This window comes from Anabas testudineus, chromosome 15, assembly GCF_900324465.2.
Source record: "Anabas testudineus chromosome 15, fAnaTes1.2, whole genome shotgun sequence".
NCBI classification, from domain to species: domain Eukaryota; kingdom Metazoa; phylum Chordata; class Actinopteri; order Anabantiformes; family Anabantidae; genus Anabas; species Anabas testudineus.
In genome coordinates, this window is record NC_046624.1 from 4,231,789 (window position 1) to 4,259,178 (window position 27,390).

At 42.6% G+C, this 27,390-nt stretch overlaps 2 protein-coding genes across 2 annotated transcripts in view; both read left to right on the forward strand.

Moving 5' to 3' along the window:
- The window catches only part of LOC113159750 (kinase non-catalytic C-lobe domain-containing protein 1), a 31,796-nt gene extending 9,926 nt beyond the window's left edge, over positions 1-21,870 (forward strand). Inside the window, exons 7-31 of the mRNA XM_026356629.1 lie at positions 748-1,377; positions 1,719-1,833; positions 2,040-2,111; positions 2,228-2,289; positions 2,370-2,528; positions 3,905-3,982; positions 4,138-4,225; positions 4,829-5,021; positions 5,245-5,951; positions 6,636-6,774; positions 8,369-8,640; positions 10,693-11,048; positions 11,822-11,915; positions 12,003-12,100; positions 12,228-12,412; positions 13,781-13,891; positions 14,055-14,202; positions 14,526-14,678; positions 14,875-15,081; positions 15,232-15,314; positions 15,708-15,861; positions 17,171-17,293; positions 17,640-17,699; positions 18,148-18,305; positions 19,824-21,870. Of these exons, the coding sequence (XP_026212414.1) occupies positions 748-1,377; positions 1,719-1,833; positions 2,040-2,111; positions 2,228-2,289; positions 2,370-2,528; positions 3,905-3,982; positions 4,138-4,225; positions 4,829-5,021; positions 5,245-5,951; positions 6,636-6,774; positions 8,369-8,640; positions 10,693-11,048; positions 11,822-11,915; positions 12,003-12,100; positions 12,228-12,412; positions 13,781-13,891; positions 14,055-14,202; positions 14,526-14,678; positions 14,875-15,081; positions 15,232-15,314; positions 15,708-15,861; positions 17,171-17,293; positions 17,640-17,699; positions 18,148-18,305; positions 19,824-20,052 (4,674 nt within the window). The 3' untranslated portion in view covers positions 20,053-21,870. The remainder of the gene's footprint in view (positions 1-747; positions 1,378-1,718; positions 1,834-2,039; positions 2,112-2,227; positions 2,290-2,369; positions 2,529-3,904; positions 3,983-4,137; positions 4,226-4,828; positions 5,022-5,244; positions 5,952-6,635; positions 6,775-8,368; positions 8,641-10,692; positions 11,049-11,821; positions 11,916-12,002; positions 12,101-12,227; positions 12,413-13,780; positions 13,892-14,054; positions 14,203-14,525; positions 14,679-14,874; positions 15,082-15,231; positions 15,315-15,707; positions 15,862-17,170; positions 17,294-17,639; positions 17,700-18,147; positions 18,306-19,823) is intronic.
- A 3,664-nt stretch (positions 21,871-25,534) lies between these two features.
- On the forward strand, positions 25,535-26,744 carry vox (ventral homeobox). The gene is made up of 3 exons (XM_026356093.1): positions 25,535-25,991; positions 26,083-26,315; positions 26,427-26,744. Exons 1-3 carry the CDS (start codon positions 25,718-25,720, stop codon positions 26,679-26,681), a joined length of 762 nt encoding a protein of 253 aa, XP_026211878.1. The 5' UTR covers positions 25,535-25,717; the 3' UTR covers positions 26,682-26,744.
- The last annotated feature ends 646 nt before the right edge of the window (positions 26,745-27,390 follow it).

Sequence of the window (27,390 nt, forward strand, 5' to 3'; positions counted from 1 at the left end):
TCATTTCATATTATACAGTTTTATATGTACCCATACTCTAATCTGCACAACTGCAGTTTTTTATTATCCCATTTTATAACAGTACACTTCATGTTTCCTTCAACCCTATAAACACAATTGCAAATTTTAACAGAGCCATACAAGAAGTAAAATATAAACCTGGTTAATTGAAAAAAGCTTTGAATGTACAATATAGCAGTGAAGAATACATAGGTGATCAGAAACTAGACGACGTAGAACGTCTGGGATAATTAACTCATAATTAACATTATTATCTGTTTGCCATCAGAACAAAATACCAGATTCTGGAAATTGCTACGTCTTTATGTGAGATGTCATAATATTAGATAATAGCTTGACTTAATAAGCATGATCAAAAAAGCAGTGTGGGCTGCCTTCCTTTGTTTATAACAGCTTCTCTCCCGGCTTTTTTTTTTTTTTTTTTGCTGGAGGAGAGGTTTCTGTGTTTGATATTGAACATTTTCCATCCATTACTTTTGCCATTTGTTCACATTATGACATATAAAGATGCTGATGTGCCCATTAGTTCTCCGTCATTCTGGTTTATGATTCACAGACTGCATTTTGAAATGATTACTTATGAAATCAAACCAAGATTCCTTTATTTCCACTTGAGTTTTGCTGTAATCTGTTAATAATAATAATAATAATTGTTTCTGCATCTGAACAGCTGAAAACAAATGACTAAATAAATAATAATAAAATCTGAAAAATTGCAATCTGCAGATATGTGGAGCCTGGGATTCCTCTCTCTGGGCTGAGGATATGGACGGCAGTGAAGGAGACGGCATGATCTTGGCAGATGAGATGGACTTCAGATCCCACAACAGCTCCCCAGTGAGGCGGAGAGCTCAGCAGAGGCTGAACAGGGTGAGGGGGGCTCTCAACCGCTCCTGTTCTGTCCCAGACTCCAACAACCCCCCCTCTCTTTCCCCTCCAACACATGGAGATATCAGCGTACCTGTGTCCGACCTCACCGAGATAGGAGCGGATGAACACTTGAGCTACAACTCGATGTGGAGTAACAAGTTTCAGAGACTCAACCGGGGGAGGTCCTGTGAATCCTATCCACACAGCAGCCCCGAGGATTATATGAACTCAGTTGTGGATAATCAGACATCACAAGAACACAAGGAGGCTGCTGAAACTTTATGCAGCGGAGACACAAACATTCAGGAGTGCCGTGAAAGTGACTCTAAGCAGTGCATCCAGGATTTGTCCTATACTTCCTGTGAGCACCCGGAAAGGGAACAGGACTCTCCTGCAGACCAGAGCTCACTGAACCACAGCTTCTACATTCCTAATAACCACATGACCAAAAGCATGCTGTGCCTGAATGAAGAATCTCAGGATGAGGTTAGCCCTTGACATAGTCATCATCAAAGTGATATCATTTTATAGATCCACTGGAGGATTAGGTGTATTCAGTGATTCTGTCAGAACGGTCCTCTGTGTGAATTAATTTACTGGGTTATGTAACATTTTCAGAGGGAAGTGTTCACTCTCGAAGAGACAAATGGGCCAAAGTAATGCATGGGAACCATAAAACAAATTGTTACTTAGGGTTGAAAGAGCCAAAGTCAAGTGAGGGCTTACGTCAGCGTGAGTTAATTAGTCCTACTGAGATATCAACTGAAGCTTCTAAGTCTGTGAGTGATATGTTGTAAACGTGAGTTTGATCTTTGTTTTCTATCCAGTGGATTTCTCTAAGAGAATTACTCACTCGTTGTGGACGTAGGCTGACAATTAATGAGCTGTGGGCTCTGTGTTATACCTGCCTGTCCTCACTGCAGACCTACATCGACTTTCCAGGTGATTTGACCTACATTTCCCAGACATTTCAGAATGAATATATCTTCTTATTTCTTTTTTGTCCTGTTTGGCCAACTCGTACAATAACGATGGGCCAGTGCTAGTGCAATAAAAACGATGGGAATTATTCGACATGGTTTTTGCACGATGTGACATTTTGTTGATCACAATTGTTCTGTGCAGCTGATTTCTCTCTCTTCCGTCAGCCTATTTATGCCTGGACACAGTGCACGTGGGCTGTGAGGGAGAGGTGCTCTTCCTGAAACCTAAAAACATAGGTAGGTTCACTGTAGTATTACAGTATGTGCTTCAGCCTCTTGAAGTATCTCTTCACTTGCTGATACTCGTCATGTTGTAGACTTCAGTAACCCACTTTCAGAACGTTATTTTGCAGGATCCCGAGATGAATTTTATCTTGCTCCTGAATATCAAGAACATGGAATCGTTACTGAGAAGGTACTGTTTTCATTACTTTGGTAATAGTTTGGCTGGCTTGTGTTTGTGTCGGTGATTGATTCTTCTCTGTATTGGCTCAGGTTTGTGTTTACGGGGTTGCTGCTATTCTCTGGGCTGCAGCCAAGTTCAGTTTATCACCAAATCAAAAACTGGCAATGCCTCGCAAACTGAAGAGACTCCTCCTAGAGATGGCAAAGAGGACGCCTATTGAGAGACCTACCATCGTCAGGGCTAAGAAAGTATTACTTTACCATTTTCTTGAACCATATATTATCTTATATATAGTTATATATTATATAATATATTATATTATATATGATTCCTTTGTGGCACCATTTTGATTTGGAAATTGTTTATTGTCTTTTGTTGCAAACCAAGTCTTTCTACCTGACACTGACAGCTCATTCTTCATACACGGCCTCCCATTATTGTTTTTACTATTGTTTTACTCGGCACAAAGTCTGCAATTTCCCACTGCAGTGGCCTGAAATTGATTATTTGTTTACCATTACACTGATTTCAGCCAACCTATCACTTTTCCACTAAAGTCGCACTTCCCCCTCTGACAATTTCTATTTTCAGCCCCCTGTTCTTTCAGTGGTCCAAACAAATGACATTAGAAGAATGACACCTTGACTCTGTAGTCAAGTTGCCATGATTAGTTCCCTGTCTCTTACTGATGGTTTCATTCAAGAAACAGAAACTGGTGATGGGACTGCTGATATTTATACAGGGGGGCTGAAGTCGAGGCTGCTTCGCGTTAGGGCTTCGTGTCGAGGCAGCTTCATGGCAGCTTTGTCTTCCCAGTTCCTGGTGCTTGTTAGTATTAGATAGTCCATGAGACCTGAGACTGGGGTCATGGTTCACCTTTCACCTTACAATGATCCAAACATGCAGCCAAGACAACGCGGGTGTAGCTTCAGGACAATGACTGTCCTTGAGTGGCCAACATAAAGTGTAGAGTTAAACCCTGTTAAAAATATATGGACAGAACTGAAGATGGCATTTCACAGACACGTCCTATCCTGCATAACAAAGTTTGACAACATCTGTAAAGAAGAATGGGATGAACTCCTTAAATGCGCGTGTGAGAAGAAGATTCAGAGCTGTAATTACTGCCCGGTGCCAAAGAGACTTCTACAGCCCCTATAAATGTTTTCACTTTATCATGATGGGTTATTCTGTGAAGATCAGTGGGTGAAATTAGCATTTTTCTCTATTTTCAAATACATTTAAAATGTAGTATAATGTGCAAATCATCAACCAGTCTTTATTCTGCAACGCTGACATATTTTATGTCTCGCTCTGGATAAATAAAGCTTGATTTAATTTTACATATCCTTTGAAGAAAATCTCACTTGTAAATTACATGCGGAAAATACAATTTGTAAAAGTGCTTTGTCATTTTGTCAGCAAAAAAATACCATCTCTTACTTTTATTCTTATGCTGTCAGTCATTTTGTAAAAGTAGCTGTTATTTTTCCAAATACTGGATGTTTTATTTTTAATCAAACACTTCAGTTATGTCAGGGCAGAATTCATTCTGACATTAATGGGCTCTGTGTGTGTGTGTGTGAGGCGTTATCACACTTGTTTTCACGTGGGTCTGTTCCAGTGCTGCCGTGACTACTTATCACTTCAAGGGACAAATGCTGAGACGGTGTGGAACAACCTCATCACCAGAGTTCACCCGGTAAACGCTCCTTTTGTTTTTCGCCACAGATGCATTTACACGTTACTGTCTCAGTTGCAGAGTATGTTTGTTTCTGTCTGTTCCGTCCCTTTTTAATGTCACTGTAATGACAGGCTGTTTCTCTGCTGTAATGAATCTATTCTACTCTCTATCAGCCGGCCTCAAAATCCAGTGATGCAGAAGATTTGAGTGCATTTGAGCCTCATCAAAGCTCATGTGAAAAGCCTCCAAAAAGCAGCAGTGGTAGGACAGCTTCACTCTACTCCACATGTCTGTCCTGCTGTATGCAGATGGGTGACAAATTAAAGGAAAACACAATGAAGTGTGCGTCCACACACTACACAAAGAGTCGCTGAGTGGTTTAATGAATGTGAACATGTGAATCATGCTGTATGTGCGGCCACCGTATCTGAACCACATCGATCATCTATGGGAGATTTTGGACCAACATGTTAGACAGCGCTCCCCACCACCACATTCAAATCACACAGCACACACATTGAGGCTGTTTTGGGGGCACACGGTGGCCCAACACCTTACCTTATGTTCGTTTTTCCTCAAATGTGTCACCCTTTAGCCTTACTTGAAATGTACAGTATATTATACACCAAATGTGCCACATGTTGGGAAGATCCTTCCAATTTATGCTGGTTTGAAAAATCCCACTGTTTTTAAATCTAGCATCCACGACTGAGGAAGATTCAGCTAAACTCAATGACAACACGAAGGCGTTTTAACTCAGATGCTGTCGTGGTAGCAGGTCCTCCTGATGTTTTGCACATTTTGTGTAACTGCATGAGAGAATATCACTGAGACTGCACCTGGCATTGTTGTAACTGTGTGTAGGCTTTGTTCCCATGGCCACTGAGAGCCGATTGGCTCCTGTGCCTGGCCCTGTTCCCCACAGTTATCCAGTCGACAAGGAACTCCAGCTCCCAGAGGCCTTCACTTCCACCTCCACACACTTCACCCCCATCATCCTGACCAGTGAAGCAGACTCAGAGGAGGAGAGTCACAACATCGGAGCTGTCGTTGAAGGGTACGATGTGTCAGGAAAGAAAAAACATTTATTACCAGTGCTAAATAATGGTGTTGCAAAAAACTATTCGTAACATAAAAGCGTCTTTGTTTATCTCTTTGGACATTTTTAGCAATACACTCTCTTATCCATACTTGAATGAACTATTGTTATACACACGCCAGTGTACACATTGCTCCACAGCTTTAAAATGACACTTTTTGGGTGGTTGTTTATTTTACAGGACCCTGGATGAATTCACAAATAGCAGTGAACGCATCGAAGAAAGGGATCTTGACTATGCGCCACTCTCCGAGTGCACGTATCCTGCACAGACTGAACCCGGTCTGCTTAGACAAAAGGTGCCAGTTAATCAGGCCGCTGTGGCTCCAGCTTCAGTGGCTTCCAGTGAGGAGATGCTGGTCAGCTCTCCTTTTACACTCCCGGATATTTCCCATCTTGAAGTTTCTCTTTCGCAGCCTTTATCTTCTAACATCCGTGGTTGTGGCGTTTTCAACAATTACCTTTTTCGTCAGGATCCCTCAACAGGACACCTTTCTTTAGTGCCTGTGCAGGTCAGGGCTCCAGACTCCCTTCTTGGATTGGACATAAATCTCTCCCTGATCCCGCAGCCTTTGCAAGAACTAATCACAGCTCCGGAGATCACAGATGCTCCGTTTATTAACCGTCTGAATGTGCCTGTGAGGCCTGAACCCCAGGATTATAGCCCGCTGTCATCCTATTTCAATGGAAGCGCTCTCGTTTCTGACAGTGTGCCCCGAGCTTCCAATGGACAAACCAATCACAAGATGACACAAGGTGAGAATTTGTCTCCCCCGGTGTCCATCTCCTCCACAGTCCTCCCTCCATTACAGGAGGTGATTGACTTGCTTAAGGGAGAGTTTTCACTTGATGCGTATGTGGACAATGAGCAAGAGGACATTGCCATGGGTATGTATCTTCAGGTGACTGTGATTTATGTCTCACTTTCTTAATACGTAATTAGCATTTTCTAGAGCTCTGGATGATATGCACAGTTCATAATAAACATTTTTACTTTGGAAACAGAAATACACTTGTTTGTTTTCTTGCCATGTGTTAGATGATGCTAAATAAGAAGGCAGCGACAGGAGCCTGTTACCTCTCTCTCTGTTTTTGTAATATAACTGAACTATACTGTGATATCATATTACTGTCACTTAAAACCACAGCGTGCTCCTGTGAGGTTTCTTTGTTTGAAAATACTTTCCTGGGAATGTTCAAATGTGATTCACTAGATCCAAGAAGAACACAAGAAAGCTTCTAGACAACATTTTCTTCATCTGCAGGGAACGTGCTGTAATATTCTGTCCTTTGTTCAACAGTCCTCCGGAGAGCACGCTCCACTATTCCTTGAAGGTGTCTGTGCAGTGTTCAAGTAGCATTTAAATAATGTATCTGGCTGGTTACACTACTTGTTTCCTGATGCCCTATTGCACTGTCCTGTAGTACACAGCAGGTTTATTTGGATCTCTGTAACTTCTCTAGGATTGATCAGTCAATCTTAGATACTCTGAGTGCACTAACTTGTCCCACTGTATTATCTTAAGTTGTTCAGACATTTATTTTGAATTTCAACTTTTTCTCTTTTCCGAGGGGAGTACATCTTCTCTTTGAAGGACCTTCAGTTCCACACGTTTGCTAGAGTGGTGAAGGAAAGGTTCAGTGATCTGTACTGGGAAGACGACCTGCTGGGTGTATTGCACTGCCTGGTCAACTACAGCCCATCCACGCTGTGAGTAGTTATCTTCTTCTTAAACTCATTGAGTTTAATGATGTTCTAGTTGTGTCTGAGTTATATTGTTAGTTAACTAAGCTTTGGGTTTAGCAAATTAAAAAATGTCATCTAGACCATTAGCTCAGTAACTGGAAAACACATAATAACCCATAGTTAAAGGCATAATCCGTACATCATATTGTTGAAATAACCTGCAGCCTTACAGAATGCATTAGCCTGGTGTCACCCATCAATTCCTGTCCACATCTCATCATATTTTTGGAGTCAGATTATAATTAAGTGAAAATAAAATTTCAATTCAGTATAATTACCTGTGCCTGATATTGTCAATATAGTCATTTTAGAACTGAGCCCGAGTGGTGGAAAGGACCTGTCTGACACCATATTTTCGCACATCACAATTAACTTACCTGCATGAGGTCAGCTGGCTCACACTGTGCCATAGAGTAGCACTTGAATTCTTCGATCCTGTAAAGTGATAAGCGTCCGTGCATCTCCCTGCTGCAGTTCCACTATCGACTCATGTGAAACTACCAAACTGGGAGATGTCACTTTCCAGTTTTAATGACTAAATCATTCACAGCACAGTTCGGATTCTGCAATCAGTTACTTTTAATCATGATGCATCAGTTTTTAATCCTTTTAATGTGGGAGTGTTTTTCAGGGACTTGTCTAATGAATCAAATCACCACAATTAGCCTCCATTACAAATTAAAGAGATTATCTGTGGTGTCAGGATAATTATCCTAAATTGAAAAACGATATCTTGTTAATAACAAACCAGGCAGTTCTGATTCCATCTTAACAGAAAGACGGCCTGGCTGCCTGTGTTCACATCGTTAATGTATTCCTATGTGGGCTCTGAATAATAAGGCGCACAGAATGATCAGGCGTCTCTGAACGTTGACCTCTCCTCCTTTGAACCCAGCCATACACAGCATTTAAATGAGCGTTAATACAGGATGCACTTCATGCGTCACCTTTAGCCTGCAGTTTCAACGGTTCCTATGGTGACAGCTTCACAGCATGTTTGTGTTTACATGAAAGACTTTTTTTTGTTTAACCTAATATACTGACAAGTAGGCTTCACACGTCTGTCTTCATTTATATGTGAGCTATAGACAGAGTAGATGGATGAGCCTGTCACTTCTCCCAGACATCTTTTTATCCAGGCGTTGCCGTGCTCTCGCGCTCTGGGCAAAATGTGGAGAGGCCCTTTAATCTGCAGTGGAAGGCAGACATCACAGCTTTGCACAAGGGTACAGCAGATACTTTTCCTTCGGCTGCTCACAGGGCTCAGCTGTGGAGGGCTATATTTTTCCCACTGTTTCTGTGTCGGGGTTGAGAGAGAACTATCTTCTCTCTGTTGACACATGGTCTGTTCTAACTCTGACACAGACGGGAGTGGATGGTGTCGTGGTCTGGACAAAATACAATTTTATCCATCGATTGGTGTGACTTGCAGTAGCATCTAATCTTCTACAAGTGGTTTGTTTTGGCAACAGTGCTTTTTTAATGGCTTATTGTCATTATATTTTTAATATATACTTTGCATACTGTGTTGACAGTGCGTGTTTTCTTTCTCCTACAGTGCCCCATGCAGCAGATCTAATGAGCAGCCTCCATCAAAGGCTGTGAAAAGGGCAACGCTCACCCCACCCCTTACAGCCACTGCCTGGAGAGGGAAGAGAGAAGATTCCCTGCACGGCCATCTTGATCTAAATGGAAACATCCACATGTCCAGTCCCGCTGCTGTGGACTCTTGGGAAGAAACTGAGGCCCAGTCCTGTCCTGGAGAAGATGAGGCCGCGTTTGAAGATCTGGAATTAGGATCGGAGCAGAGTCAACACTGTATGAGTCAAGGTAGGAGGAAGACTCGGATGCTCGGTTCTGTTCTGGCTGTTTTGATAAAGATCTTGGTCAGGAGAAGGTACATCTGTAGGGTCGGGGATCTGACAGCTGCTTCAATTTGGGATCTAATCCACATGGTTATACAGTGTCAATACAAAAAAAGTCACACACTAAGCTTAGTTCATCCTTTGGGCACATAACATTACTGAATCTAGACCTGGCCAACTGCAGCAGCCCCAGATCCCCTTGTACGATAGACACTAGACATGATAGTTGCATCACTTCTCCGGCCTCTCTTTTTACCCTGATGCTCCCATCACTCTGGAACAGGGTAAATCTGGACTCATCAGACCACATGACCTTCAACTGCTTTAGAGTCCAATCTTTCTGCTCCTTAGCAAATTGAAGCCTTTTTTCCAATTAGCCTCAGTGACAAGTGGTTTTCTTAAAGCTGCGCAGCTGTTTAGTCCTAATCCCGTACTATGTCGTACTTGAAGATGATGGTTCCCCACTATCCTTCCAGCTTTTAATAATGCGTTGGACAGTTCTTAACCCAGTTTAAATAGTTTAATCAATCTCCTTAGATGTTTTCTTCGCTTGACGCATGACAGTAATTTGAGAGGGGGGCAGTGTGTTGTGATCAGCATCTAATAAATGTAATAGTTTTCTTTGCTAATTTTATTTTCCTCATTGTTCTCCCATTTTAATATGTGGATGATACATGATATAATATTTTGGATGAAAAATCTTAAAATTACAACTCTGATTATTTAATTTAACTGAAAATCAGTGCTGTATATGCTGTGGGGTAATAATATTATTTAGAAAATGCTGATGAATATGTCTCCATTGGTATCAACAACATACAGCATGGGACACAATGTTAGTTGGCCACGATTGACAGGTGTGAGAACACACAGTGCATTGCAGCATTAACACCAGCAGGTGGTGTTAATGCTGTGTGATCAGTGTGTTGGTTATGTGACATCAGAAGGAGTAAGGCAGCTGTTTTGAGGGTTGTGCCAGTGCCAGGCTCAAGGTGGAGGTGATGTGTCAGGATGGTCAGATCAGGAGCACAGTGTAGTCTAGGGAAATATAGACAGTAAGAGGTAGGGGGAAGCACATATGGGACACTCAGAGAGGACAACAGGGTGGTCAGGTAGAAAAGGCTCCAGACTTTGAGCATGAAGTGACACAATCTGGCGAGTATGTGAGAGCTGCAGACCTGCTTATGAAGGGAAAGGTGAGCACAGGTAAATCAAATCAGGGTAATCAGAGCAGAGCGGAGCAGAGGCACAGACAGAGAGCATTAAATGAACCATGAACGATCATAGCAGGAAGTGAGACTAGAGACACTGACACCTGTTCTAGTTTTATGGCTCTGAAAAGCACTGTGTTACCTGCTGTAGCACAATAGAAGTTTACAATCACTGGAAAAGACTCAAGCAATATAAATGCATCAAATGTGCAACCTAACACTGTAAATGTACTTCAAGTGTCTGTTCTTTAAACAGATTTTAGAGGATTTGCATTTAATAAACATATACTGTACAATAATAGTGGTCATATTTAAAAAAAATACTATTGATGCCCAGCTCCTGTGTGATGTTTTGATATATTTCTCTTTATTTGGCAGTTGGCTCAAGTCATAAGGGCCATGACTGGCTGTTGGATGCTCTTCTTAAGACTGCAGCACAGTCAGAAGTGTCAACGGCATGCTAATAAACTCTGGACATTGCTTTTCCTCTGGAACTCATTTCTGGCCAGTGACAAACACAAACAGCGTTGCGCCTGTGTGCGGTTCAAACATGCCACACACAGAATCTTGATTCCAAACAGGCACCAGATAAACAAGATATGCAAGATTAAAAAGATAGAGATGGAGCAAGTTGAGCTTGAATTGCCTTTAGGCTCATCTGTTTAACAGGAGATGCATTGTGCAGCAACAAATGCCCACAGCACCAGACTTGGATCTCTCTGTTTTCTTCACAGATACCTTTTTTTTTTTGCTCTCCATGTGATTTAGTCCTTCTCTCTCTCCACATTTTCTGTTTTCTGGTCGAGGCGTGAGCACTGACAGTTCAGACGCAGGGGTCATGGAGGGAGGAGATCATTCTGCAGGGGGCAGCGATCAAAGCCCCTCTGAAGCGGAGTTTCTGCCGGGGAGAGAGGAAGTGCTGACGGGAGCCCACGACAAGCAGATGAGCCCAGACTGCTCGGAGGACATGGAGGACAGCGACTCCTTGGTGTCAGAGCGGCTCCTCTCACCTGGATCCAGAGCAGAGGCGCTGGGCCTCGGCTTCGGGCCGGCTTGGGCCTTGGCTTTCTTTGGAGAAGACTGTTTTAGCTCAGAGGTGGTGGAGTATTCAGTGAATCTGGGGCAGCACGCAGGATCGTCATGTCTGGAATTGAAAACACAGGTGAGTGCTTAACAGCTGCTACCTGTGAGTCATTGGTGACCTTAACCCTGTGTGTTTGAACGGACAGCAGCCTGGACAGAGGGACTGGTTTATTAATCAGCTTCTATTATATGCTACACACTGAAATGTACTGTATATAAAGTGATGCATACAAAGGGAGAGCTACAAATATTGTACGTTAAAGCTGATTTTCTTAGTGTGTTTATAAACTTAAAAATGACAAACTATAAAAAAAAGAGTTCAGAGTTTGCACTTCCATTCATTATGCATTATCTCCATGCATTATATGATATTTAAGTGCTTATTGAATCCAGATTCATTCTCTAGATTCATTCAGCAACTTCACCAGGGTCGAGTTTATGAATTATTATAGGCATTATTTTCTATCTGGAATGAAGTGGGGCACGGTCAGGCTTTGAGGTAAATAGGACGAGAGCATGTGGGGGACTTTAAGATAATTGGCATATTATTCTCCCCAAACTAGATGTGAATATTAATATGCTGGACTTAGCCCCTGTTTTCATTTGCAAAGGAATATTAATGGATAGTCTTTGTGTTTGCACACTGTAATGGTGCAGCAGAAATAACACACCTTAAGAGTCGTGTCTTCTGTGACTTCTCACTCATTCGACTTCTAAAGAGCTGTTTCATTCTGTTGCTTGGAAAGAATGCTGCCCCATATGCTTTGGAAAACTCCCACCTTTTTTTCATTGAAAGGCTCGTGGTGTTATTTCAGGAGCATTGTGTGATTTCGTGTGCTCTCCTTTGAACAGGAACTGCAGCAGCAGCTGATAATTGAAACTCGGAATCTGAGGAAAACAAGAACTTTCTACCAGAAGCTGATTCAACAAGAGAGAAAAAATAAAGGTTTGGTTCCCATATCATTACATTACTAGTGTAGAAAAAGTGTGTGGCCAGCCTCCTGTATAACAGTCTATGTGCTGTATGTTAAAGGTAATGAGAACAAACTTATGCTGTCCAAACTGAAGCTGCAGCTTGAAGAGCTCAGATCCAAAGTGGTCTTCCTGGATTGTGTGAAGAAATACCTAGAGGTACTAACATAAAGAACTACAACTCCCAGCACTGCTGTGTTCGTGCATTCGTTTCATGCCTTCCCCCAACAATCTGTCTCTTCCACCCAATGATACAAGTTCCTGTTGATTCCCTGTATTTGTGCAGATTCTGAGTGTTGACCAGTGGGGTTTGGAAGTCTCATTGTTACCCTCTGTGGCCGTCTGTGGACTTGGCTCTCTGGACCTCCAGTCCTCTGAAGACCCTTCTGTTCTGAGCTTTGGCACCAGCAAAGGGAAGAGCACTCTGCAGGCTGGGTCTCCTCTGGGCCTCATGGCTTATCTTTACGCCCGGTATTATTGAACCGAGACTTGCTTTTCATGTATCATGTGTCAAAGTGTTGGGCAGACTCTATGATCCAAAGTCCTTGGTTTCATTATTTATCTTACCAGCAACTTTTGATGTGTTAAAGAAAAGGATTTCACAATGATCTGTGTCAGGGCAGCAGGGTGGTGTAGTGATTAGCTATGTCAAAGCACAGGGTTCGCTCTTTCTGTGTGGTGTTTTCATGTTTAAAGTAATGAATCTTTCTAAATTAGTTAATAAAAAAAAACTAAATCTTCTAAAAACATTCTTAAACTGTCTCAGCAGCTTTTAACAAACATTACTGAGGCAGGCGTAGTGTTGGATTGGGACTATTTTCAGTGGCACAGTAATTCACATTTGGCATTTATTTGGCACATTTATTTGGAGCAGCAGGGCAGTGTGTGGGATTGAATTAAAATTGTGTGCATGTGTGAATATGTGTGTGTTGTGGGTGTGTGTGTGTGTGTGCGCGTTCATGATAATGAAGGAACATGTGAAAAGTTAAAGTGTGGCTCACTCTGTGTGTGGAACAGTGCTCAGTAGAAGTCTAGCTACAGTGTGTGGATCATTGCATGGAGTGATGCCTCCTTATATTTAGAACCGTCCACAGATTCACACAAAACAGCCTGTGGACATGTAAACAAGTCAGTTTCTACCTTGTAGGCCTGTTGTTATATTCAGTTTGTGCTGTGAAAAGCTTCTGCCTGCCTGTCAGTCCCCGAAAAAACCAAACAAACAAAAATATCTTCTGTCACTACACAGTTAATATCTGTGAGCCATGCTTCCAAAATACATCAGGGGTAGAGGAGAAATCTGATTGCTTATCTCCTCCTGCATCTAGTGCACATACTCTATATGTGGGTGTAAATAACCAGGCTACAACAGAACATGTGAGCGTGTTCCCTGATGACCTATGGCGCCTGATTTGTCTGCACAGCTGCACTGAAGCACATGTAAACGCACTAGTTTCTGCTGCTCTGAAGTCTGATGTCTCAGTATAAGCTTTGTTCTGTCTCTGTTGCTACGGGAAACTGCATCAACAATGAGAGAAACAAGGTCACACCTCATACATTTTTTAGCCATTTTTAGTTTATGCTGCTTCAAGCACAAGTTGCCTTTACTCTAAAGGCACTGATAACATCTGGTTTCAGTTTGTCCTGAGTGAATGTTAGTGTTTGTGTCAAACTACAGAAGCAGTTACTGTGAGTTGAACATACTGTACATGTATGTACTGTAGGCAAGTGTTGAATTTCCACTGGAGATGAGATGAGATTGAAAATCCTGGTGGATTTTGTCCTCTCTTCCAGCAAACTGTGTTATTAAACCAAGTGTGACTATTTTCCTTTTTGTCATAGGAATGCTGCCAAGGAGGGCTACATCCAGCAGTTCTTGTACACCTATCGCTTCTTCTGCACTCCTGAGCAGTTACTGCAGTTCATAATGGATAAATTCATCAGTGCTGCAAGGTACAGTGTGTCTGATAGCTAGTTATTACACACACACAACTGTTAGAATTAAAAAACAACCTGTGAGAACTATCAGTCCATCTTTTCCTCTACACTATTAAACATTGTGTATTATAGCACACAGTACGAAACATTTTGGTTATGTTTGTTTTTTTCATGCCAGAGAAGGTCCAGACATGTCAGGAGACAGTGAAAAGATCTTCCATCGCAGCTTAGACGTGCTTCACTTCTGGATCACAGACTGTAAAAGGGTGGACTTCACACCAAAGTCCAGACTCATGGATATGTTAGAAAACTTCCTTAACATTGAGGTAAATGACCGCTTACTATCTATTATAATTACTGTATAATAATATTATAGGACTACGTTGTGACATGCTGCATTCCTCCTGTTGTCATTTTCTGTCTAAAGTTTGAATTCCTGAACTACTTACTAGAATCAAACATCACTTTCTGTGTGTCAACAGATTTTATGTTGAAGGATTTATTATGTTACAACATCAATAAAAGTAAAAAAAAGAATAATTACTTAAATGGGATGGGATTTGGTTTTCAGACATGCTTGTTATGTTTTGAAGCCTCTTCATCAGTGACACAAAGTCCACATCCAGTAGTTTCCACCTTTTGTCTGCAGGTGATTCCTGTAGACAGCCGTGGGGACGCACTTCTTACTGCTCTTCACAGCTCAGGTACAATTCAGAGCCAGGGGAGAGGCAGCCGAAATAACATTGAGGAAGACGATGACTCTGTGAGTCGGCATTCATCTACTGAGGACCTTGGAAGACAGGTTAGTATAATAATGACAATTTAAGCCACATTATGTTTCTTTTTTCTTTTCTTTTTTCTTGCAACTTAAAGTATCCTGAAAACAGTATGTTTGTTTTCAACACTACCACCATGTCATCCAATTATTAATTTATTGATTCTATAGTGTCTCGCTGCTTTTGAACACTTCCTTTTAAGTGCATTTCTGAATATTTCAGTGGAAGATCTCAAGAGTGGTGGAGCCCTCCGCATCCCTGCATAAAGACAAGGCCTTCTCCATAGCTGCGGCGCTGCCTATGCCTTGCTATGGCTCCCTGGTGGACGATCTGTCAAACGCCTGCCTGCACAGTGAGGAGCGACTCCCCTTCAGCCAGACTGAAACGAGCCCGCAGCACATTGCCCAACAGCTCACCCTCCTGCAGCAGGTGAACACATCCTCTGTGGATTTAGTGCACCACTTTATTCTAGTGTTGTTGTTGTTGTTTGCTCTTTTGACCACTAGAGGGAGGCATGTTTCCAATAATGCAAAGACAGGCCCTGAATACTCAGCTTATGATTTAACCTCTGTAATGCAGGAAATCTTCCAAGGATGCCATCCAGTTCATTTTCTTAACTCCAGAGTACAAGGAGTCAGGGATAAACTGTCAACCCCAAACAAGTGAGTACAATCCTCTGACATCCCAGTAGAGACAGGTGGGTGACAAATCAAAGTAAAAAACATAAAACGCCGAGTGTTACCCCTTGGCGTAGATTAGAAGACTCTGGCAGAGATTCTACTTTCAGTGATGCAGTACATCATGTTACTCTCTCTGAACACCACACTGTGGTCCTTTTTATCTGACAGTGTGTGCTGCCAAGCCGGGGAATGAACAGTGAACTATTCTGGATCTGCAGTAGTAAGAATGCAGTGAAATGCAGACTTACTGCAATATAGGGTCATGTTTGTTTGTGCAGGCTCAAAGTAGTTAATATAAAAAATATCTGACACCTAATGAAAGCTAAATAGTTGCAGTGTAAGCACCTTCCTACCTCTCTGTTGTCCCTGCAACAGGAATCTGTCTCACCACCTCCCACCAGCAGAGGGCAGCGATCAGCTTGTTTGCGAGGGGACACCATCTGACAGCTACCTCCAGCAGCTGCTCACATATGCTGAAAGTGTCACTAACTGGATCTCTGCGGAAATAGTCATCTGCGACTCCATCAAGGTGAGACCAGACGTAACTCATGGAAGTAACCGGTTCAGCTGGGAAATAAAGTCGGCCATTACTGACACAGCCTGTGCTGTGATTTCCTGTCAGACTCCGCGTGGCTGTCACAGAATTGTCCCATATAGTGCTTTGTGTTTCTTCTCTGGTCTCGTGGCTCAATGGGTTAGATGTGCAGGTGCAGGTGAGGACATATGGGTCTGAAACCTGAAGCGCTTTTTTATTAAATGGTTGCATAAGCTGCCATTTGTGTTTTACAGAATGCCGATTCTCCCTTTGTGCTTTGGCTACTTCCTCATTTTTCATCTAGGCGCTACATGTTCACATTAGGTCATCTAACCTAACCATCTATTCATTCAGATTTTGGATTCGTCACATTAACATAAACATTAACATTCTCTCTTTCTCCCACCACTATCATTCTTTTTATTTCATCTTTAAATAACTGTAGAACTTCTTTTATTGTTTCTACTTTAGGCCAATTCATGTTCCCACTCTCCAATCAATAGACGCCCACTGTCAGTATGCATGCACACCCGCTGTGTACTACAAAATTTAAATGCAAATTCAAATGCCTACAACCAGGGATGCATACTCAAATTAAACTTGTCTGGTGCATGTATAGTTGGTGCTGTGACTGTGCAGTTAGTCTGCATGGACACACATTGTTTGGGCTGCACACAGACGTCTATAAAGAGTCTGCTCCGAACCTCCCAGACTTGGGAGGTGATTTACATCACAGGCGCCCTGGTGAGCACGCTGCCATGGAAAGTATGAATTGACCTTTTCAATGCTAAGATACACTGACATTAGGCTGCATTCACACAGACATTTGCCATACATTAAAACAATGGAGGAGCCTGGGGGGGAGCAGGTGTTGGGCTGCGTTGTTTCGTGCACTGGTCAGACAGTGAAATATGATCCAGCGTTTGCAGTTGGGTGGATGGATTTATGTGTTTATAGCTTATTAGATGCCAAAACACAAAGATGGAAACAACCACAGCTGTTTGATCTTCACTGGTGATGATGTAGCAGTGAACAGTAGAAACCCAGCGTTCACATTACCAGGTAGTGCACCAGGAACGTGTGGGTTATTGGCCAGTGTTTTACCAGTAGACATCCTATTCTGTTACAGAGCAAGATCAAACTATTTTTCCACATGCTGCATGTGGTACAGGTCCTTAGTGTCTTTTGTCTTGCTGACGTCCCAAGAGCCAGTGTAAAAAGCTTCTAGTTTCTAGAGTTGTGCCTTGTTTAGCATTTGTTCTCTCTCCCTCTCTTCCTCTCTCTCTCTGTCTCTCTCCTGCAGACACAAGTTGCTCTGCTGACCAAGTACCTGTGGATAGGAAAACACTGCTACGAATCGAGGAACTTTGCTACAGCCATGCAGGTCCTCGGAGGTCTGGAGAACGTGATTGTCAGGCAGTTACCAGTACGGCTGCATCTTCTAAACTGCCCCTCACACCAGTTCTGAGTTTGTGTGTGTGTAATAAGTCTAATGTCCTCGAGCTAAATGTTTTCTTCCGCTGTGATAGAACTTGGGTGGTGTTTAATTAGTTTGACAAATGAGAAATTACCATTAATGCATTCAAATAAGATGTAGAAACTGTGAGTGCAGTCAAGAGGAATGTGCCCCACAAAAGGAGTAATTAAAAACAAAAAAAGTGATTTCCATGAAATCTCCATATTCTCATCTAAAGGCAGGTTGTAGTCGTTGACTCTGATGTTGCATTAAAGCTGGAGCTGCTAAAGAAAACTTCCTCCTCTCTTGCCAGCAGGCTTGGAAACATCTGTCTTCCAAGGTGTGTGAGATCCTGGAGGAGCTACGAGCCGTGCAGGTGTGTGTGTGTGTGTGTGTGTGTGTGCGTGGGTGTGTTTTAGCAGGAACGCACGTATGGTGTTTGTAACTGCTAACGCTATGCTGCTCACATATTGTGGAACTGGGCTGCAGGGCAAACAGATCAATAGAAAAACAGCTTCAAGCAACTTGCCTGTGTGCTGTGAGCTTACAGCTGGCTCTGCTTCTGAAAGTGCCCTTAAAAAACGGATGCATGAGGACATTTCCTATTGAACTGTATTAAATTGTAAATTGGAAGTTGTCTCAGTTTTGAATTGTCAAAGGGGTTAAGTTTGTTGTTGTTGACAATTCTGTTAGTCTTTGAGTCCTATTACACCATTACATTATCACCGCATCAAGCACCTTTGGCTTAATTGGCAATTTTCCCAATGTTACATTCCATTAAGAACCCATTTGTTTACTGTGCTGATAAATTGCTATCTCCTCAGGTGTTTCTGAAGAGCGACGATCTGTGTCTGATGGGTGGAGAACACTCGAGGAGGAGGCCCACCCTGCCGTCGGCGCATATCCTGGCCATGCACGTCCAGCAGCTGGAGATCGGAGCCTTCACGCTCACTACAGGAGCTTACAAGTGGACCAAGCTCAAGTGAGGGAAATTCATTTGCAGCTATAATAAACTACAATATAGCTCCTGATATTTTTTTTGCTCAATTACAAAATCTGCTGAAGTGCAGATGATGAATGGATGGATGGACATCAACAAAATCCTAAATGGAAAATCAAACAAACAATCACTAGAGTAGCACATTTTTGCTTTGTTGGTTTGATTATATATTTAAAACATCAATGAAATGATATTGACTTATGAAAGTGACCCTATGAATAACAAAAACTCAGCTAAATCAGCTCAATTCAAAATAATTAGTCCTGCTCTGTTGATGTCGTTTGACAGTTGTCCAAAGTGTAGCTTAACAAGAAATGACCAAACCAGTCTCCACTCTACATTCTGTTTGTATGAAGAAATGCTTAAATGATGTTATTGGCACAAGTTGACCAATCACAATGACTATAATAACAGTAAGATTGTCATTTAGGCCTTGCTCTTAATAGATACGTATAAGAAAACATACAGTGGTTCATAGGAGCACTAACATGTCAGGAGCACAACCTACTGCATAACCAGTTTTTCCAAGATAAAGGGGTGATGTTCTGTGACGTGACATCATTATAATTACTGGATTTATATGTGATCCAACAGCAGAAATAGGGCGGTTTGGCAGTTTTTCAGTCGAGCTTTCTAGATAAATAACATACAGTGCAACATGACTAGCTGCTTCTGGCACTGTGTGGGTGAAATGATCTAATTAGCGCCACTACATCTGCTACTAGTCCCTGTATCTATAAAGCTGCCATGAAGGAAAGACTCGATTTCTTTCTGTGCTTGTGGTCTGTGACTCTATATGTTAGGATGTAAAACTCATCAGTGTAAATAGTGCTTCCTCGCTGCCCAGTTTCAACAAAACATCCACGCTGTGAAGCACAACCAATGATTTCACTGTGTTAATGATTAGAGGTGGGATGTTGGTGGAGCAGTCATTCAGCCAGTAAAATTAGTCTAATATCTATCCTTGTAGTGACACAAAGTATGAGCAGTTAATGTCATTAGCTGAAAATTAGCTCTCTCTCCCCACATCACATGAGTGTCTATCTATGGCAAAGTTGGCCAACTCTCTACGAGGATGCATTTTCCTATGTCCTTCTCCTTCACTCCAATATGGCTGACCAGATGCTGAGGTCACAACAAGTGGCGGTTCGATGGTAATGGCACAGCTGCTGAATTTGGGTTGTTGGTAGAGGTGCCAGTGTTGCACCAGATGGTGCCCGTGGGATGGGGTTTGATTAGAAAAGAGGTTTTGGGCCAGATGCTGAGAGGCTAGCGGGTGTAGCCAGATGTTGAGGTCAGAAGATCTAGCAGGGGGAGGCAGACTTACAGCTGGTTGCTGGGGACTGTTCTCTGCAAATCGGGTCACAGACAAAGCTAAAACGAAGAAGCAACTAGAATCTGCAGCTAGATATGTCTTTTCTTCATGATTAACTCTTACTTTGTTCCTCTTTTCCCACCCCACTTCTGTCTGCTTATCAATCCATTCTTCTGTGTTACTAGGAGAATAGCAAAGGTCGTGAGTCAGGTGCACGCCTTCCAGGAGGCAGCGTACTCCTACAGCCCAGACCGGGAGTTGCAGGCCTACCTGCGTCGCCGCATTGCCCGGCTCGCCACCTCCGACATCCACCTCTTGGCCGCTGACAGCGATGCCAACTTCCAGCAGTCCAGCGAGCGGCGAACGCGGAGGATCCAGGACACACTGAGAAGGGTAAAGGCCACTTTCCAGTGAGCACTGCCCCAGTCACCTCTCACGGCCCAGAACGAGACACCACCACCAGGTTTAACATCTCCAAGCCCAGACTGAGGCTCCACACACAGCCGTGCAGCACAGCCTGTAATATGTCCACTATGTATTAAGCACTCCCTCAATTGAAGTCAGTAATACCAGTTTAGACTCAGAGACCAACTATATTTATAACTCTCCAACCTGTGCAGGTTTTGATAGCACCATTGATCTTCAACAAAGGCAAAATAATGACTGATTTTATTTGCGATGATAATTCCTCACCTCACATACTCACATTGTTATTTTTGCATTTACTTTGTGAACCGGCTTTGCACAGAGATAGAATCAGATGTGGACAGCAAACAGAAGCAGTGCAGTATGTATACCCAACATCAAAGTGACAAATTGGGAGACTGCACTGCACTAAGACCCCCAGAGACCCTTAACAAGCCACAGCTTCACTTGTTAGCAAAGTGACAATAATGACACAATATGATTTGTTTGAGAATATGCACCACTAAAGCACAACACTAACTTAAGTCAGTGAAATGTCTCAACTACTTACAGATGCTCATGTCACCCACTGGATGAACTATAGAAACGTTGGTTGCTGTATACATTTTCCATCTAGTGTTATGATCAGGTCCATTTTTACATAATTAGTACTTTTAAAGCATTTAAGCATAAACTGTTGATCTGGCAACACACTGAGATTGATGGTCAACAATATTGTCATTGTGAGCATGTTAGCATGCTTATGTTTGCATTTTCCTCAATGCATTACTGTGTATAACCTCACAGATCTGCTAGTATGGCTGTAGACTCTTAGTGCTGGCTAATGCTAGAAAAAAAACATCTCTGTTGTCTTTTCAATTCCTTTTGACCTTCACATATTTGTTGGACATTGTGTGTCTCAGTGAACTTACATAAAGTGAGTTTAAATGCTGCTGCACCTTTTACACCATCCTGATATAGTCTCACATGTCATCCTGAATCAAACGACTGAACCTTTGGAAAGTACTATTTCCAGAGCAGAGCCTTTTTGGAGAGCCCACAAACTCAGCTTAAAACATTGTTCTTGCAGCGCAAATGTAGGTCAAGGACCTGAGTTCCTGAAAAAAAAAAGTCTCTGTCTCCTGGAAACGTTCCTGCAGGTAAAACAGACATGCAGAGAGAGAGGCGAGGTGCATCTTTCGAGTGTGGGAATAACAGTGCACACTTTGAGTCTTTCCTGGAAGGCATTCATTCTGTTTTTCACTACAGGGGCAGAAATGCAAAAAAATAAAAATAAAATAAAGGTTGTTTCTCCATGCCTGGTTAGTAACTCCAAGGTGTTAGCATGCTGGATAGACAATTCTGGAAAGAGTTAACAGGGAGGGGTTCTGATGACGTATACTGGTGACTTGCTACCTAATTATGAGGCTGTGTCTTTTACGACCATCATTATTTTTGCTGCTGCTGTGCCTACGAAGTGCATATTCCTAAATCGTATTTTATTTAATGAACTCATCACACAGCAAACCTGGGACTGTGCATCTTTGCAGCGGCTGAATCCTGTGCATATTACCCAGAAATGAGAAGACAAAGGGGGGTAAAAAGATGGCCCAGCTGTTAATGTTTTACTTTGGACTCTGTGGCAGGTTCATGCAACAATGTTGAACGCACTAATAAATTCTATATGATGTTACACAGGGTAGGTACTGAGCAGTTTACTGATCATATATACATATACAGGTAGATCTGTTCATTCACCAACTGGCAGTTTATCAAATGAGGTTTATATGACTAGATTGGTAAATTAATAACTTAACGAAACAGCACAATGTGCTGTTATATTAAATAACTGGATATATATTTTCAATCATGTGTCGTGAAGGGCAAATCTGCCACAGCAATACTTTACCATTACAGAGAACATAATGCGATGTGAGTGTGGAAAATGTTATTTGAGGATTGATGTTTAGCCGGTGTCTGTTTTCCTATTTTCCTGCCCACTCTCTCGCCTCCATGGTCCTCTGCTGTGAAACACGGCGTGGAGATGAAATGTGATGCGCTGCGAAGATTTGGTTAATTTAGCCAAATAAATGAGATTTTATAAGCCGTCTCTTGCCAAAGCATATTATTGTCTGACCCTGTACGTGTTAGAACGGCTGCGTGGCAGCGCTACAGACGTGCTACATCTGTCACTGTGGGATTGTGGAATACAGTGGGACGATTAGAGCTCGGTTTTCTATCCTCATGTGGGGATTTACAGGATTCACACTCATCTTTATTATCACTGACACATGCTTAGCCCAATATGCAGAGCCTGACCGCAAGGTTTTTGTCTTTTCTTTCAGTCTTATTAAAACCTAGTGTGTGGAAAACTGTTCATTTGGGAGCTCTTCTGTTTGCCCCAAGCTGAATTTGCATATTTGATGAAGAAGAACACTGAAATGACAATAAAACATTGTTATTATTATTATTACCAGATTAATAGTTCATGTTGATTTGTGATGCACAGGCAAGTATACACTTTATCACCTTTTGTCATCACAAAACAGCACAGTATGCTATCATATACAGTACAGTTATATTTACGTTTGGGCCAGTTAGATCACACACACACACACACGTCTTGTGAAGAAACTAAATCCAAATAGGTTTCTTTGGGGTTGTGGGGAGGTAGAGTGGCATCGAACGCACAGTGTGTCAGCTCCAGTCATATATATAGCACATATTAAAATCCATTTATGTTGTTTATTTAATGTTTCTTTATATCATCTGTTCACAATCAGACTCTGAAGCACTTGTACATTTAGACAAAGTGCTGAAGTATAAAGGTGGAGAAACAGTGTTTTTGATTGGTTCACATGTGTCCAGCACAGCTCTGTGACTTTATACTTTCACTTCTCTACACTTCAGGGAAGATTTTTCTACTTTTTACTCAACTGCATTTGTGTTGACAGAATGACTGTACCTACTTATCCTGATATAAATTTGATATTAAAACTTTAGGGGCAGTTTGGAGTGCTAGACTTTTACTTGTAATGGGATATTTTGATGATGTGGTGTTGCTACTGCTACTGCCTGCTGTCGTTTTCTTCGAAGTCTCTCTAATTATCATATGTAGAAACATGGAATTAACGGTTTATAACAGACTGTAATGTAATACTAGGCTGATCCAAGTGTTTATTAATGTGCTTGTAAACAAATTTAACTCCTCCTGTAGACACACATAAGGTTGGTACATTGTAATCACATATTACCAAATACTAAAATACTAAAGGTTCAGTGAAAAAGTGAATATAGTTGTGAAAATATGAGTTCTAATTGTTAACAGATAATAAGCACTGATAGAAACGTACATAATTAACTTTATATCTGGTGACCACTACATTGTGATATGTCATAAACCACTGATTGCATGTTATCATGCTGCTTTTAAATGTTAAGTAGGGAGATTTAAAGTAAAGTGTTGCTTTTGTGTGTGTGTGTGTGTGGGGGGGGGGGGGGGGGGTGCCTGGAGGCCTACAGGACAGTAAATACTTGTATTAGTGACCTGAAAAGACTCCAATAGATTCTAATAGAAATTCAAATATGTATTTATGGATTCCAGGCCTAGTGGGTGATTTGCTTTGTCCAGGCTGTGGGACACCAGTACAGATCAGAATACAGTGAGTGTGTCCTGTCCTCTGGGACAGACACAGCTCCACGCAGGCAGAGCTGAGGAAATAGGCGCAGTGTGAAGGCGGCGTCCCGGGCGCTTTTTATTGTTATCTAACGGGATCAGGGCGCATCTTCAAAGCACTGGAGATAAAGAGCCCCCAGAAGGCTGAAGGGACTCCTGCCTCCACAGCGACAGATCACCGATAAAGGAGACAACTCGGCCCAGCCTCTTATCTGCATTGTCATATAACTAAACGATCAGTTTAGTGGCTTTGTCCCCGAGTGGTCGCACGCAGAGATCTCTCACGGGAGGGTCGTAAATCGCACAGGCTGGCGCTGTCTGTTGGAAAGTGGTCTCTGGATTTCTTTGGCACCATGTAAACATGATTTGATACCGTCAGCAATCGTGTTAACAGTTTACAGCCAGGAGAGAAGGCTGGGTGTCCAACCTTTATTAAACATACACTGTCCTGATTCCTTATTTATCACCAGTGTCATATTTACCATTTAGAGCCTTTTGTATGTTCAGGATTACTTGCATTCCTCTCTGTGGCCCTGTTTGCTCTCAGAGGGCTTTCCCAGCTTCCTCGCAGCTTGTTTTAGCATATTTACATTTGAACGGCCCGACAATCAAGCGTAATTGTGTCGCTACTGTAATACCTTTGATCTGGAATGTTTGAAGCGCCTGTGCCAAATGCTGGCTCTTCGGGTCGCCGGCGCCAGCAGCTCACCGGGGTATCAAAGACATGTCAATACAGAAACTACTGTCGATTGCTTGTGTTCCCCCATTTGATTGCACAAGCGAGTGGAAGCTTTCACAGGCGAAATGTGTCGGGGGTTTTCGTGAGGCACTTTAAAATGCGCTCTGACGTCGCCATTTACGCGCACATTCAGTTTCCTTATTAAACCATTAATTCCCTTGTTGCCACAGTTTTTTTTTATATAATTGTTTGTGCTTCCATCATGAGAGGCAGCTAATTAATGATGGAGCTTCAATTCACTGCATCAGCTTTAGCCAGAGGCCAAACGACACATTCTGAGACCAAATTTAACTAGAATTAATTTCTACACCAGACTCGTTTGTTTGGTTCTTGTGCATTATCTGCACTGAAGCAGAAAGTATTTACTGTAGCACACACCAGGTCTCACAGATCACTTAAACCCAATGGATCAGTATGATGGGGATTAAGGGGTAATACTTAGAGCTGCTCCCATGTATGTAATTGCTGAAGATATAACATAGGAAAGTCTAATGGAATTACTCAAGTGCAGATACCTAGATAGAAGTGTGTCTTTACTAAGTTATTTATTCACTATGTTTCCGTCATTTGCATTCCTTAATCAGTATTTTTGGCTGTGTATAATATTATGGATCTTCTTATCTTCTATAGGTGAAAGCTTCATAAGCCAGAGTGGGAGACATTGAGAGGAATGATAATATAATAAAATGAGAGAAGCGACAGACAGAGAGGTTTTATTCCTCTATTCACAAATCAAATTAAACCGTGTTTAAACTTAGAGAAAGTTGATTTGACTATAAATCAGAACAACAGCGAAATGCGTCGGTTGAACATTGTTCATTGTTTATTTGTGTGTTGAAAGGGAGACCTTTAACTTGTCCTTGTGACACTTTCCCTCTGATGCTACTGTATGCAGCAGCAGCAGCAGCAGTAACATGAAAGTGCGCGACGGTCTCCACCCCTGCGGGGGGGGGGGGGGGGGGGGGGGGGTACAGCTGTAGCCCAGTTTCTGTCGGGGAAGACAGATGTATGAGCTTAGGAGGGTTCTCACAGACTCTGTGGCGCCAGGTCTTCACACACTCACAGGATATGTAAAGACTTCAATAACGAGCCATTAACCCCTAATCATCGGGAACGATCAGGCGTTAACAAGGGCCTCTACATATGCAAATTGAGGCGAGGGCCAGAGCCCTATAAAGGCTGACCCTGGACAGGAGCTGCCACCACACACTCCCTTTGACAACTGCCGGAATTACAGGTCACCGAGCAGCACTGTGAACATGGTGAAATACTTTTCTGTGGACTGGCTGGCCCAGAGCCATCACGACAGCGCACAGACCGAGGAGTACGGAGCTGCCATTGACACTGCGCCAACTTGCAAACCGCACATTCCCTGCATGGTGCAGCCGAGTCGTCCGACCTTTGGCAAGGGTTACCTGCAGCTGAAACCCAAACCATCAAAGGCCGTGGATCACACGGAGTCAGTGGAGAGCAGTGCGCATCAGGGCTCCAGCCCGTGCTCGCTCTCGCATCCAGCCAACTGCGCTTCACCATGTAAGTAGCACATAACTCCAAACCTTTGAACAACAAACCAGCTCTTGTCCTAGTGCACAAACAGTGTTGTAACCTTTCCTCCTTACTTCAGTTTCAGAGATCAGCGGGTATTCTTCCGGGTACGAGAGCGAGGCGGCGTCCTCGGAGTGTCTCTCTGTGGATGAAGGAAGCGAGGTGGACAAAGACGCACCGCAGCGCCGTGTGCGCACCAAGTTCACCCCCGAGCAGATCAACAAACTGGAGAAGATCTTCAGCAAGCACAAATATTTGGACGCTGGAGAGAGAGTGAAGACAGCGCAGAAGCTGAACCTCACAGAAACTCAGGTAAGAGGCGACTCTCAGTGCAGACAAACCTGTTTAATGGCATGTAATGACTGAATTAACCTCACGCACTCCACTGGGTACTAACATGGTTTATTTTTTGCTTCCTCTCAGGTACGAACGTGGTTTCAGAACAGGAGGATGAAGTTGAAACGGGAGGTGCAGGACTACCTCGCCCCTCAAGTTGCACCGGTGATGTTCCAGCCTTTGCCCCCGGTTCATTACCACAGCATGGCCGGACAGCAACACCACTTCCCGGCGAGTGGCCCGGCCTTTTACCCGCTCCCCGTCCCGCAGATGGTCCTCCAGCAGCAGATGCCCGCGCGTCACCCTCCTCATCCCATGATCCATAACCGACACTTGTACTGAAGAAACTTACAAAACAAAGACTTTTCCCACTGAAACACTTACATTTAAAAAAAAAAGTGCAATCCAGAGTTGTTTTATATGATGTGTGATTTAATTATATGTGAGATAGAAGTTGTACATAATTTACAGGAAAGTCTATTTATCTTTAAATAAAGTCTATCTTCTATGACACAGGACTGGGATCTGAATTACCTTTGCTTCACTCACACTTAGATATCATGTCAACGTCTGGTGCCATCATTTGACAGCTTAAGCAGAGTCCAGATAATGATATTATCTAGATGTTAGGATCAGCTCCATTTAAATAGATCATCCTGTCTTTCATCTTCACAAGAGTAGGAGGTTTGGAGAGACGAGCTGATAAAGAAGGCAGTTTAAAGGTTGTTATCACAGCTCACTGTGTGGATCTCCTGATTTGATTCAGTCATAAACTCCATGTGACACTTCAGGTCAGACTAATTTATTGTAAACGAATCAAAATAAATTAAATCACTGATCATAGTGGAGACAGTAACAACAACACTTTAGTCTATAACGCAATACATTAAGTGCATAATACGTGTATTAACTAAAAGTGACTCTGCTTTCATGTGCGTCCTTAGTGTCAACTAACGGACAGATCATGGTCAACAATTAACCCTAATTAAGCAGCTCAGCGAGATGTTTACACTTACCACAGGAGCCCGGCTCCAGAGAGTCTCAGGTTGTG

Excerpts from the sequence above, each read along its gene's own strand:
- vox (XM_026356093.1), top strand. The coding sequence starts at position 25,718 with ATGGTGAAATACTTTTCTGTGGACTGGCTGGCCCAGAGCCATCACGAC. Across the intron at positions 25,992-26,082 it reads AGCCAACTGCGCTTCACCAT|TTTCAGAGATCAGCGGGTAT; the intron begins GTAAGTAGCACA and ends TCCTTACTTCAG. Across the intron at positions 26,316-26,426 it reads TGAACCTCACAGAAACTCAG|GTACGAACGTGGTTTCAGAA; the intron begins GTAAGAGGCGAC and ends GCTTCCTCTCAG.